Genomic DNA, 14099 nt, shown 5'->3' with positions numbered 1-14099 from the left:
CTCGTCCCTTATGTGGTCATACCTCTCGCAGTCCCAGAGGACGTGCGACAAGTCCTCCACCGGATCACCGCATTCACAGCCTGGGTCGTCAACGAGGTACTTTCTTGCCAGCGATTCACCTAGATTATAATGGTTCGCGCGTATTCTGCTTATCACTGAGATAGTTTTTCTGTCTTGCGTGACAAACTTCGCGAACCATGGTTTACGCCGCCTTTCGTTGGTGTCTATTTCGTTGAAATACTTCACTCCTTTGAAACGCGCCTCACTTCTCATTTCTTTCTCAAACTCCAGCCACGCCTTTTCCACCAAATTTACAATAATGTCCTCGTGGGGTAAAACGTAATCACTGTTCGGTGTTCGTTCCATGGCCCTTTTAGCCGCGTCATCCGCCTTTTCGTTTCCTACAATTCCTTTATGCGCCGGCACCCACACGAAGATCACTGGCGTCCTTTTCTTATCTACAGGTCCGTTCAAAGGTAAGTTTCTAGTTCTATGTATCTCTACAAGTTCGTTCAAAATTTGCACTATTATTTCACCTCTTTTCATTTTTAACACGTCCTTATTGTCTTTATTTCTTACAGATTCAAGCACTTTTAATACACTGGCTGAATCGCTGTACACGATCAGCCTTCTTACGTCACCCGATTGTCTGTACCATTTGAGGGCTTCCGCCAACGCTATCGCCTCCGCTGTGAAAATCGTGGCACCTGGATTCACACTGAGGGTGTTTTCCACCCAGGTATTGTCTAGTTTTTTCACCACTGCCGCACCCACCGCTAGGGCGTTCGTTTTCTTTGATCCGTCCGTGTACATTTCTGCGAATTCCTCGTTAATTGACCCATACTTTTGTCTCGTTTCAGCTGGGACGCTCGTCAGAGCCTGCACCGGTGCGGCCATCATTTCCCCGGCTCTCCAGTCGATCCAGGGTTCAGGGCAGGTCGTCAGCCCCGCGGCCAGTCCATCCGAGCCAGACCTCGCCATCTCCATGAAGTCTGCGTTTTTCCTAAAAATTTTGACTACGTAAGGCCATTTGTTTTCCGTTACCTCACTGAAACCCTCCCATGCTCTGTCAAACCATTCCACAAACGATCCTCTACCATTTCCCAATTTTTTAATTAAGTATTTTCCCGTTAACAGTTCAATTCTATTTCTTAACGACATCACCCCGGTTTCGACGTACATGACGTTGGTCGGAGTCGAGATTCTATATCCCATAGCAATTCTAAGTCCAGCGTTCTGAACTTTATTCATTCTATCGATGTTGTTAATACTGCCGTCCATGTATATCATGGCACCATACTCCACAACGGACCTTACCAAAGCTTTGTAGAGCATTAGCATGATCCGCTGGTCCACCCCTTTCGCAATGTGAGCTATATATCTTAACATATTTAATCGATCCCTGGCTATTACCTCCACGTTTCTCGTGTGCTCCCTAAAGTAACATTTTTTATCGAACATGATCCCCAAGAATTTCGCGCCGTCGGATTCCGTAATTATAGTTCCCCCGAGTCTAACCTCGACCGGCTGGTTAAGTCTTTGACCCGTTCTCCTCCCTCTGCGCCATCGGGAGAAATTGACTATGATCGTTTTCTCTATTGAGAGTTTCAAACCTATTTTATCCAAATTGTTTATTATTTTATCCAGAGCGTGCTCCAGGACCTCCACGTTATCCCTCGCTTGATCCTCCGTCGAGACATATACACCAATGTCATCCGCGAATTGGAGTTTTACCAGATCATCCTCTTCTATATCTTCCATCAGATCGCTGGTATAAATATTGTATAGAATGGGACTTAGTACCGATCCTTGTGGTAGTCCTCTTTTGATCGTGCCCTCCACCTCGGGTTCGAATCTTCTTATCACGGTGGCCGTTCTCTCCTCTAACCAGCTTTTGATATATTTGAATATTTTCGTCGGACAGTTCTTTTTAATCAGTATTGTAAGCAGTTTGCCATGGTCCACTCTGTCATAGGCTGATTTCACGTCTAGGAATGCTGCGAGTGTGGCCTTGCCCTGGTTGTATCCTCTCTGCACATCTGATCGTATTCTTATTAAATTGTCTATGGTCGACCTACCTTTCCTAAATCCGTTCTGCCAGTCGTGCATGACTCCTTTTTCCTCCGCCCATTTCACCAGTCTGTTATTGATTATTCTCTCCATGGTCTTTCCCAAGCAATTGGTGAGGGCGATTGGTCTCACCGCCTTTTTTCCCGGCTTATCCAGGAGGATCACGGCAGCCGTTTTCCAATTTCTAGGTACTCTACCTCTTTCCCATATCCTGTTGAATAGGTTTAACATTAAGTTAAAGAAACTTTGTGGTAACATACCTATTGTTCTGTTGTCTAAACCATCCATCCCGGGGGCAGATTTTTTATTGGCTTTTTCGGTCGCCTTTAATATTTCTTTTGGGTTCAATGGTTGATCATATTCATTGGTAGCATCGCACTCATAGTTATTTTTCTGTTCTTCCGTAGCGATCTCAGTGTCGGTTGGTGTCAGCACGTTGTCGTCGAACAGTTTGTTCGCCTCCGCTTTTTCTAGTTCATTCCTCTCCTCGATTGTCATGAGGTTCTGCTGTTGTTTCCATCCCCTTTGTAGGCTTTTGATCTTTTCCCATAGGGATTTGCAGTCAGTACTGTGGTTGATGCTTTCTGCAAATCTCTCCCAAGATTCCCTCTTTTTCTTGGTAATTGTAGCCTTCATTTTTTTGATACTGATCCGGTATGTTTCCCAGTTGCTTTCGTTGGGATTTCTGTTGAATGCATTTAGGGTTCTCCTCTCTTCCTCCCTTGCATCCACGCATTCTTCATCCCACCATTTTTGTTTGTTTTTGCATTTTTTGTTGTTGACCGTCATATTTGGTCTCTGTCTTTTTTTAACTTCGGTTGCACCAGCTGTTTCTAGGCCTCTATATACAGGGTGTTCCGTAACTTGTGTAACTCTCGGAAACGGGGGGTTGCTCGGGTGATTCTGAACAACATTTTCCTTTACCAAAATGTCGTTTGAAGCTTCGTTTTTGAGTTATTAAAGAAAAACACTGGCCAATCAGAGCGCGCGCCGGGCGCGCGCTGAGCCGCGGGAGCGTTAGCTTTCAACAGCGCTCGGTCGTGGTCGTGAACAAATGCATTGGCACAGCGTAGGTATCAAGGGAAGAGTGCGATAAATGTTACATCGTCTTTGTTGTTCATGAATAACGAATGATTTCACATTGTTATTGATTTAAGACGATGTAACATTTGTCGCACTCTTCCCTTGATACCTACGCTGTGCCAATGCATTTGTTCACGACCACGACCGAGCGCCGTTAAAATCCAACGCTCCCGTGGCTCAGCGCGTGCTCTGATTGGCCAGTGTTTTTCTTTAATAACTCAAAAACGAAGCTTCAAACGACATTTTGGTAAAGGAAAATGTTGTTCAGAATCACCCGAGCAACCCCCCATTTCCGAGAGTTACACAAGTTACGGAACACCCTGTATAGCCTCTCTAAGTTTGAACTCTTCTTCGTCCTCATTTATTGTGCTCAATTGACCGTGGAGCATCTCCTCAGCCTCAGATTCCATTTTCACCTTAAATATATTCCAATTGATTTTCTCATATTTATATTTTCTCGTGGAGAATTTTCTACCCTCTATGCTAGGTGGTACCTCCATTTCTACTTTCAGATTGATTATCTGGTGGTCGGAACCCAAGGTAAGCCCAGAGTTCTCTGCACACATCGCCTGTAACATTACAAAATTAGTTATTGCTAGGTCAATGTTCGACTCTCTGCGGGAGCCGGAAGCCGGGCGAGACAGCGTGTTTCTGTTGACCACGAACAGGTCTTTTTCCTCGATTATTCCGTCGAGTCGAGAACCCTGTGTGTCGTTTTCTGCGCAGTTCCATCCTGTGTTCTTCGCATTCATGTCCCCGATTATCACTGTTTTGGTGTCTCCTTCTGCTCTTCCCATTATGCTCTCCCACTGCGTTCTTGTGGTGTTTGCTGCTGGGTTTCTATACATCAATATCAGGTCCAAGCTTTGTGTCCCATTTTCCACCGCTATTCCCAGTGTTTCCACATCTATGATGTTACTCATTGTTATCATTGTCGTTTTAAACTGCTCTCTAACAATGAAGCATAGGCCTCCCTGGACAGAACCCCTTCTGTTGCCCCTGCTGCCATCGTCATCTGCATCTTTTCTAATCACCCTGTATCCTTTGAATTTCAGATCAAATCCCGGGTGTAGCCACGTCTCCGTCACCGCCAGGATATCATACTCTATAAGCGCTCTAATTTCTGCAACCTTGTTTCTAACACTTCTTGCATTCCAAATTCCTATTAGCATTAGTATAGCTTGCTAGTGTTTATATTATTGGGTTTTTGGTTATTTTAGTATTCTTAGAGTGTTATTCAATTTATACGCTAGGTTAAATGAGTGTTAATATATTCTAATTTATACAACTTAAGATTAGTAATAATTTTCTTTTTGGTTTTTATTTTTATTTTCTTTTTTTTTTTCTTTTTTATTTAAAACTATGATTAAATATGTGATATATGATATAGCTTAAATGGTTGTACGATTATAATTACTAGATTATGTAATAATGTAACTCGTTACCTTAAACTAGCTGTATATTTAGTTTGTATATTTTATCTTATTTACATGTAAAGCCTATGTAAGCTTAAGCCTCTACGCTTCTATTTTCCTCTGTGTCCTTTTCGTTAGGTTTGTCATTTTCAATGATAACTTCAACCGTTTCTATTTCCCTCTCAAGGGCTGGTGGAGGAGGAGTTCCTGCTCTTTTGGTTGTCTCCACTTCCATTTCTTCCTCATTTGCTTTCTCTCCCTTTCCCTTGTCCTCTTTCAATTTCCTAATTTGTTCTTCCCTCTCCCTTTGCATCGCGAATTTCCTCGCCTGTTTTTCCGGGATGGGCATATGGTAATGTCTATCACTTCCCCACCAATCTTCATTAGGATCCACTGGGACAGTGTTCTCCTCTCTGCGTCTTTCCTTCTTGATCTTTTCTTCGAAATTGTTAAAGAGGTTCCTCTCCTTTATTAACATAATGATTTGTTCCAGGATCTCGTCGTCTGTTTTATCCTTAATCTCTTCGAGGAGTTTATAGTTTTCCCCTCTGATGCGGCTGGTCGCCTTCTTCTTCCTTGTTTCTTCTTCGTGGTTATATTCTTCGTAAACATTTACCTTTTGTGGGTTGTTTACCCAAGGCCTAACTCTATCGTGGGGTACTCTGTTCATGGTTTTCAATCTACCCTCTCTTTGAGCTCTTCTCATATCCCTTTCTTCGTTGAGATCTCTGTATCTGAACGATCCTGTGGGTTCGTCCCTGGTTCTTCTTTTATCTCCCTCGCTCTCATCGCTGGAGTATCTTTCCTGGTTTCTTTTAAAAGGCACATTTCTATTGTAATTATTATTGTTGCCTCTCCAGGCGTTATATTCCCTTGTGCTTGGTGGGACGTTCATTCTCTCCCATTTTTCTTTTCTTTCGTACTTTTCAGTCCTCAGTCTTGGGAACTCTTTTTAACTATCTATATCGAGGTCATACCTCCTTCCTACATACTTGTCCCTAATTATTTCCCTGGCTTGGGAATAGGATACATTTTTATAAGCCATCGTCTTTTTGAGTTCGCTCTCACGTTGAAAAATAAGGCATTCACGTGCATTTGCCCTGTGGGCTTCTCCACAATTTACACATTTTTGTTGCCGATCGCACTCCCCGTGGAATTGCTCGCTGCAGATCATGCATCTCCTCGCCTTGGCCTTGCATACGGCCTGGAGGTGTCCAAATCTAAAACATCTAAAGCATTGTTTCACCGACTCGATGAAAGGTTCAACTTTGAGCCATACATGGCCCTGGCCGATATAAAGTCTGGTGGGGAGGGAATCCCCCTTGAATGTGAGTAAGATGGCATCACTGTCCTCCCACACAGCTTTCCCGTCACGTAACCTTCTTCTTTTGAGTCTTTTAGCATCAAACTCGCCCTGTCCTATCATCAAGCATTCCTTCAACTCGTCCAGGGTTCCTTCCCATTCCTTGGTTACCCCACGTCTGGTGCGCTTCCTTCGTGGTATGTATGCATTGAATCCTGCATCCTTCCTTCTGCCGTATTCAATTACTCTATTGGCGTCCCTTCTTGTCCCCATTGTTATCTCTGCCCTCGAGAAACCTACCATCCTTATTTCTTTCAGTTTAATTCCTAAAACATTAATGATGCTGTAAATTTTTACCAAGTTGTATTTACGCTTGGTCGATAGTTTATCTTTGCTAAGGTTAATACACACAGTATACTCCCCACTTTCCAAATCGTCATTATAAATCTCCTCGCTTTCGTCCGTTTTCTTATTATAATCATGCTCTCTTACCTTGTTGATTTCAGTATTCTTTTCCTCTGCAGGTTTTACCACTTTTTGTGAGGCTTTCTTTTCACCTTCACTACTCTTAGATTCTTCCACTATTCTGTATTTATTCGTGATCCCGGTCGATTCAATGATTCTAACTTTATTCGCTTTGTTCTCCTTCTTAGGTTCTTTGCCTTTGTTAGCTTCCTTTGTTCGTAGATTCGAAATATTTCCGTTAGCACTATTACCAACCTGATTTTTGCTTACCTTGCTTTCTTCTAATTGGCTGGCGGCCTTCCCGACGCCAATCCTGGTTGGGTCCGCCATGCTGCCAACTTCCTTTTTTCCCGTCAAGTTGCCGGATTCCTCCTCTTCCGAGGACTCTTCCCTAAACTTTCTTTTGGAAAGTGTTCCAGGATTGTCCTGGAATGTTTTCATGGGCTTTATTTCTCTCCTCTTACCTTTATCATCACTTATAATCTCGCCGTCCAACTCATCAAAGCGGGTTAGAGGAGGAGCCTCCTCATAACCCCTTTCTTCCTTCCTCGCTCCTTTCTCCACCTTCTATTCCTCGCTCTGTTTTTGTCCTTCTTTTATTAATTTATCCTTACTTAAGGCTTGGGTCGAAGGAATAAAACAATTTTCTTGTTTAAAGTTGTTTATTTATTGGTCCGATCTTTCACACTATCTCCACGCGTCCGTCCACTACGACGGCCAAAGACCCAAAAAAACTGCATATACAGTAAAGACTCGGTAAGTGTTCAGAATTTGGGACCGGCGAGGAACATTTAGCGAACAGAAGATTCGATTCTGCTAACCGTTTGTATTTTGCCGACGTCGACGAACATAGAAAGAGACAGTCTAATAAAGAAGAAAGAGGGACTGAAAGTCGAGGTGGTCGTAAGAAATTAAATGCCTACATATCGGTGAGACAATACTAATGCAACAAACAAACTTTTTTATTTTTTATTTTTTTTTTTTTTTAATAAAACTTTCACCAACATATTGGTGAGATTTTCCTGATTAAAATGAGACCAAACACGATATTGTTATGACAATTGGTTATGATGATTAGGCTTGTAAATGTTCGTCTTTTCTGGCTGTCTTTCTGTGTTGGTCGACGTCGGCAAAATATAAAGAGTCTAAGCATCTTTCCCTTAAATGTGCCGAAGGCGAACACTTATCGTGAAGTTGAAGCGAATAAAACCGGTTTTCTCGAACGGGACAGTCTTCTACACGTATATGTTCGAAAAGCGAGTCCTGGTTCCTATAAGTGATCACTTTTCGAGATCGCTGAGGAACATTTAGCGAACAGAAGAATCGATTCTGTAACTCTTTGTATTTTGCCGGCGCGACGTCAACGTAGAAAGAGACATGGATTCGGAGCTGACATAAGGGTTAAAAATTAAATGCCTACATATTCATGCAATAACATTTTTTTATTTATAAATTATGGTTTGTAAATAAAAATGTTATTAATACATGAAATTTTTCCGATTAAAATTATTCATTTTTACAAACAATTACGAATAATTATAAAATTATACATACTGTAACAAAATACAAAAGATATTACAACAATCATGTGAAATTGCAGGAAGATACAAAACATAAGATTAAAAATAATTAAAGAAAAATTACAAAAGATGGTACAAAATTTGAAGAAATTATAAAAAAATAATGAATAAATGATAAATAATAAATGGTACATTAATGTTAAATGATAAGTAATAAATATATTAAGGATTTTTTGTTAATAATTGTTCTAATTCCATTGTTAATTGGCTAGTCCGTACTGAATGGAATTTTAAACAGTGTAAAATTTCTTTCACTCTCTCTGGTCGCGAAGTTTCATTTAATTGTCCACTATTCTTCTCTTCGTCCTTTTCTTCTTCTGTTTCCTCATCATCTTCTTCAATATCTTCTCTGCAATCCTCGTCACAATTTTCCTTACCCCGAATTCTTTCTTCACGTATACAGGTTGACAGAAAATCAGTGGCCTCTGCTTCTGATATCTGACCTTCACTCACTGTGGATATGAGTTCTTCTATATTTTCCTCTTCAGAATCTTCCTCGCCATGTGAAGGGGCCCCAATTAAATTATTCCACCCGTTCTAATATTTTCGGGTGTGACTTCTGCCCATGCTTGGACCACCATATCAATACAGTCCTTAATTGTGTAATTTTTATAAAATTCATTAATTCCCCCTTCGTGGGTTAAAACAGTTCGTAACATTTGTTTTCTAAAAAGTCTTTTTGTTTTTTCAATGATCCCCTGATCCATGGGTTGAATAAGCGACGTTGTATTGGGGGGGAGATACATAATTTGAAAATTGTCTCGATCTTGCATATCATGTGGAATTTGATGACCTGTACAATTATCTAATAATAAAACTACTTTTCCGCATAGTCCTTTTCGTAATTGATACGCACGAACACTCGGTTTAAAATGATTTTCGTACCAATCTATAAATAGTTCGCGATCTACCCACGCATTTTTTTGGGATTTAAATTGTTGTTGTTCTTATTGTCCTAGCGTGGTTATACTTCGCAAAAGAATAATGCCCTTATGATTGTTTGGATATATATATATTTGGTCTCTTTATTACACTTTGGATATAACTTTGTTCTTCTTCTAAACGTGCTCTTGCCTTCGACGCTTCTCATGAAGTGAAGTCCTCTTACAGTCTTTTTTCTCTCCTGCACGCACCTTCACACCACAGTATATATATACCACATAGAGAGGAAACTGGGACGATCGTTCGTACTCCAACATAAATACCACTGGCAATCGGTGTAGCGAATGTTTTAATGCCCTTGGGTTGCGATATTTCTATATCACCAAGGGCATGATTTTATTACCTCCAGTGATGTTGGCACGCAAACCTATCGTTACGCGATCTTTTCGCATTTTATAACCACTAACACTTTTTTCAACTGCTAATATCTTGGTAGGAAAGGCTTTCCAAAACAGCCCGCTTTCATCCATATTATAAATATTCTTCAGATTAATATCATTGTCTTCAATAAAATGTTTCAACTCTTGAACAAAACTCTTGGCTACATCTTCATCGACGCTGGCCTTTTCTCCATACGCTTTAATCAAGCGAATATTATGCCGCCGTTTAAAGTTAGCAAGCCATGATTTGCTGACTTTAAAGTTTGTAGATGATGCCATGTCCTGCTTCAATTCTTCAGCCTTTTCTAATAACACAGCATCGGTCAAGAACTCTCCAAGCGTTCTCCTTTCCGTAAACCAAGTGAACAAACGATGCTCCAATTCTTCATACATCGGTTTTCTCACTCTTTGTCTTTGCCGCAGTCCTTTAGTTTTTGATGCAAATTCTTCAATACGTACAGCATTCCTTTTTATCCGACGAATTGTTATCGGATGCACGTAATGCTTTACAGCAATGTTTGCAACGGATAACGTTTTTAAATCTTCCAGAACTTGCAATCGTTGATGCATAGACACATTCACCTTTCTAGTAGACATATTTTTGAAATAAATATGTTTCAAAAATGCACAATTTGTCTATAAATACTTCACTCTGAATTTAAAACTTTGGATATTAAACACTGAACGCTGATATTAAAGTGAACCTCGTTGTGCCACGAGTATTTCGTTCTAGTTTTCCTGCCCCTTCCATGAGGGTGAAAAATGTACGAAATTCTTATTTCTGATAGGTAGCTAAACGTTAACCAATAAGGATTTAGTGAAATTCCTGGTTTTTGGCAACGCCCATGAAAAAATCACCGCCTTCAAGGGTGAGTGGAAGGGTGGAAGGATGCACGTCAAATCGCACGACCGTGGTGGCCAATTAACATCGCTGTTACGCGAGATAACACGACCATGAAACTTCGTCTGCAATAACTGCATTGTTTCGCCCGCAGTGTGGGAGCTTATCCCACATTTAAATTGAATGGATTACGTATCAATTGTAATAATATATTTGGAATTGATAAATTTAAAGGTTTACATGTCTGGATGGATTGAGAATTTGGCGAGGAATGAATGGTTACAAAATTAATTCTGATTTGTTTAAAAATAACAAAAGAACAATAAACGTTGTTAAAAAAAGTTGGCTGTGAGAAAATTCTTCAATCTGTTTTATCGACAGCGGCCGCCACAGCAGTGTAGCGTTAACTACACTCTCACGCGTAACCAAACTGTCTTATCCGTCGAGGGGAAAAGAATCTACAGGGTAAAGTTTTAACTGCTTTATTTTGAGTGCACTAGCTGCTAATTCTTTAAACTAGTTGTTCTAAATAACTCGAACTATAAACGAACTTAATTAGTATTAAGGATTTGACTTGGTACAAATTAACACAGTGGAACTATGCGCACTTATAAAGATTACAAAAATCCTCGACGGTTCGCGTGGGAAGAAAGCATTTTCCTTTTTTCTGGAAAAGTCTTGCGCGCCCCGGAAGTATGTGGCTCCTTTCGTCCTGTGCAACCTTATCGGAAATGCACTTTCCGCGTCGGTAAACTAGGTACTCTGTACGCCGCCACACTACCCCCCTCCGAGTCACGCGACCCGTCAGGGAGAGTAGACGATACCCTAGCATACGTTCTCCTAGGCTGTACAATTTCATCTGCTGTTTCAATAAATGCAGGCTTTAAACGTTCCGTTGAAATTACCTGTTCGGAACCACGGTACCCGATCATATACGCACTATCCGAGATACGCTCGACTACGCGATATGGACTCTCATACGGCTGCTCAAAAGGTTTTCTAACAGCATCTACACGCACGAATACATGAGTACACGTATGCAAATCCTTTGACACGAAATGGGACTTCCTACAATGATGCACCGTCGGTTTCGGTCTAATCCGACGCATCGCATCGCGAAATCTATCTAAAACGAAATCATGGCATCTATCCGTATCCACAAAAAATTCTCCAGGCAATCTGAGTGGTGCCCCGTACACCATCTCCGCCGCAGATGCCCCAAGATCTTCCTTAAAACTACATCTTAAACCTAATAATACTGTAGGGAGCACCGCGACCCAATCGTGCGATTCATGGCACATTATCGCTGCCTTCAGAGATCTATGCCATCTCTCTATCATTCCGTCCGATGCCGGATGATACGCCGTGGTCCTAATTCCCCTCGATCCGTAGTGATCGTAACCGGAGCCCAAAATCTGGCTACCCACGTGGCATAGAACTCTGAAGCAACGATCTCAGCAGTGGCATCCTTAATAGGAATTGCTTCAGGCCACCTGGAGAACCTATCAATCATCGTTAGGCAATATTTTAAACCGTTAACTGGAGGAAGTGGTCCAACCAGATCTAAATGGACATGCTCAAAACGGCCATGTGGAATCGCTATATTTTGCGGAAGATTCACCGTATGTCGTGCTACCTTACTCCGCTGGCATTGAACACAAGTTCTGGCCCATTCCAGAATGTCTCGATTCATCCTGGGCCATACGAACCTACCACTAATTAATTTTTTAGTGGCCCTGCCACTAGGGTGCGAAAGACCATGTACCACGTCAAAAACTTGCTTCCTCAACGTTGCTGGGATATAAGGCCTAATACTACTTGCAGACACGTCACAATAAACTACGTGATCTGAATTGTCTAATTTTAACTGTCTAAGTTTTAAGGCTGAACTACCCTCTAACAAAGGCTCTGCATCAGTTTTCTGATGCTCGGCCACTTCTTGCGTGCTTATCACAACTGGCATATTTATCACATCCAACCGCGACAACGCATCAGCCACTTCGTTACTGGTTCCTGGAGTGTGGGTTATATGCGTCGTGAATTGTCCAATATAGTCAAGTTGGCGTAATTGTCTAGGTGAGGCTTTATCTGACTTTTGAATATACGCGTAAATCAACGGTTTATGGTCAGTCTGTATTGTAAAGTTACGTCCTTCCAGTAAATGCTTAAAATGTTTCACGGATTTAAAAATGGCTGTTAGTTCTCTGTCGTATGTACTGTACCGTAGTTCCTGAGGCGTAAACTTTTTGGAGAAAAAACCCAATGGCTCCCACACTCCATTCACCTCTTGCTGCAGCACTGCACCCATGGCTGTGTCTGACGCATCCGTTGCTAAAATCAACGGTGAGCTATCCCTTGGATGTACCAGCAACGTTGCATCCGCCAAAGAATTCTTACAGGCGTCAAATGCCTGTTCCGTCTCCGTAGTCCAATGAATCACACGCTTGTCCTTTTTCTTAGCTCCCTCTAAATATCCGTGTAACGGAGCCTGAATAGAAGCTGCATGTTTAATAAAACGCCTATAAAAATTCAACATACCTAAGAAACGCCGTAACTCAGCGATGGTATTTGGCTTTTTAAAGTTTCTCAATGCCTCAACCTTTTCCGGTAGAGGTTTGGCTCCCTTCTTATCACTAAGGTAACCCAAATACTCTACCGAGTGCGATCCAAAAACACACTTGGCTGAGTTAATGGAAATTCCAAACTCCTGCAGTCTCTGAAATACCTGTCGAAGATGGTCTCTGTTCCGAATAACAGGAAAATCGAGAGGGTAGGATATGAGGTGGAATTGGTGTCACCGGTTATAAATAAACTGTACACAAGAATTAAAGGGAGAAACAAAAGAACAAAAAAAATGAGTTTATTAAAGTGAAAGCAAATGACTCTACTCTACGGGTACCGGCTGTAAAAAACCCCAGTCGAAGGTGGGGAAAAAGCCTGGTCCCAACAAAGAAAATTATATTAAATCAAAACCTGAAATTGAAGAAAAACAGCTAATATTGACAGGTAGAAACTACGAAAACTAGAGATATAAAACGAAAACGCAGTTGAATGATCATTCAAGACTTAAAAATAACGCACGCAGTGAGATCTCTCTTACCCTAAATCTTAATTGAAAAAACGCCTCGCCGCAGTCGCCGCAGATCGCCGTGGTCTTCGCAAATACCTCCTGATCGCAGGAAGGGGTCCCGCAATCGGGGACCGAGTGACCGTAACACGCGTCACTCTCTGCACGGCTAGCCAGGTGAGCAGATCCAGCCGATCGCCGCACTGTGCCGTACCAATCACTGCACACAGTTGGCCGTCTGAGCTCTCTCGCAAGATCGCCGGGCCGTGCAGAACACAATCGACAGCACGTAGTGCTTCAAAACACAAGCCACACGCACGATCGCAACTCGCCACACGTTTAAAGTTAGATTAAAAATCAAAACAGTGGCACAAATCGAAAATCAGTAAAATCAAGACGTTTGACCTGCACAGAGTACCGAACACAGTCTCAATGACTGGCCCAACCCGGGCCATACCGCCACCACCGACCCGCCGCCCGCGCCTGCGCAGGGTTGCGTGACATCGTCCAACCGCAGACCCTCGCGCAGCGCCAAATTTAAATCTAACTGCTCGAGCTAAACCTACAAAACCCGTGAAACGCGAACATTCCGCCCGCCTTCGTCCGCCGGACGAATCCCTAACTCGCATTTAAGTGGGTGTACGTTCCGTAACAACCTTGGGTGAATTCTTATCTAACCACAACGGACAAAGCCTAGCAACATGTCGTTTTAAAATGGAAGTAGCCGTTCGAACCGTGACCACTCTCACCAACCCATCTGGTCCGAGATGTACTTCGGTTATGCGCCCCAGGGGCCATTTCGAAGGTGGATATCGATCGTCACGTACAAGAACCAGCTGACCAACCGCGAAATTATCAGTTGGCCCCCGCCACTTTGCACGCTCCTGTAAATATTGAAGATACTCCTCAGACCATCGTTTCCAAAAATTATTCTGAATCGACTGAAGCAACTG

General features: G+C 42.1%; 2 protein-coding genes across 2 annotated transcripts; one reads left to right on the top strand and one right to left on the bottom strand.

Moving 5' to 3' along the window:
* Nucleotides 1-336: 336 nt before the first annotated feature.
* On the top strand, nucleotides 337-4295 carry LOC123989241. Its single transcript, XM_046289947.1, has 4 exons — nucleotides 337-476; nucleotides 582-739; nucleotides 861-1020; nucleotides 4209-4295. Exons 1-3 carry the CDS (start codon nucleotides 365-367, stop codon nucleotides 987-989), a joined length of 399 nt encoding a protein of 132 aa, XP_046145903.1. The 5' UTR covers nucleotides 337-364; the 3' UTR covers nucleotides 990-1020; nucleotides 4209-4295.
* Nucleotides 4296-9172: 4877 nt separating this feature from the next.
* Nucleotides 9173-9835, bottom strand: LOC114881293 (jerky protein homolog-like). The gene has a single exon (XM_029198034.2). It carries the CDS (start codon nucleotides 9833-9835, stop codon nucleotides 9173-9175), a length of 663 nt encoding a protein of 220 aa, XP_029053867.2.
* Nucleotides 9836-14099: the final 4264 nt, after the last annotated feature.

This window comes from Osmia bicornis, unplaced genomic scaffold (assembly GCF_907164935.1).
Source record: "Osmia bicornis bicornis unplaced genomic scaffold, iOsmBic2.1, whole genome shotgun sequence".
Lineage (NCBI taxonomy): Eukaryota > Metazoa > Arthropoda > Insecta > Hymenoptera > Megachilidae > Osmia > Osmia bicornis.
This window is presented reverse-complemented; position numbering and strand designations above follow the sequence as displayed.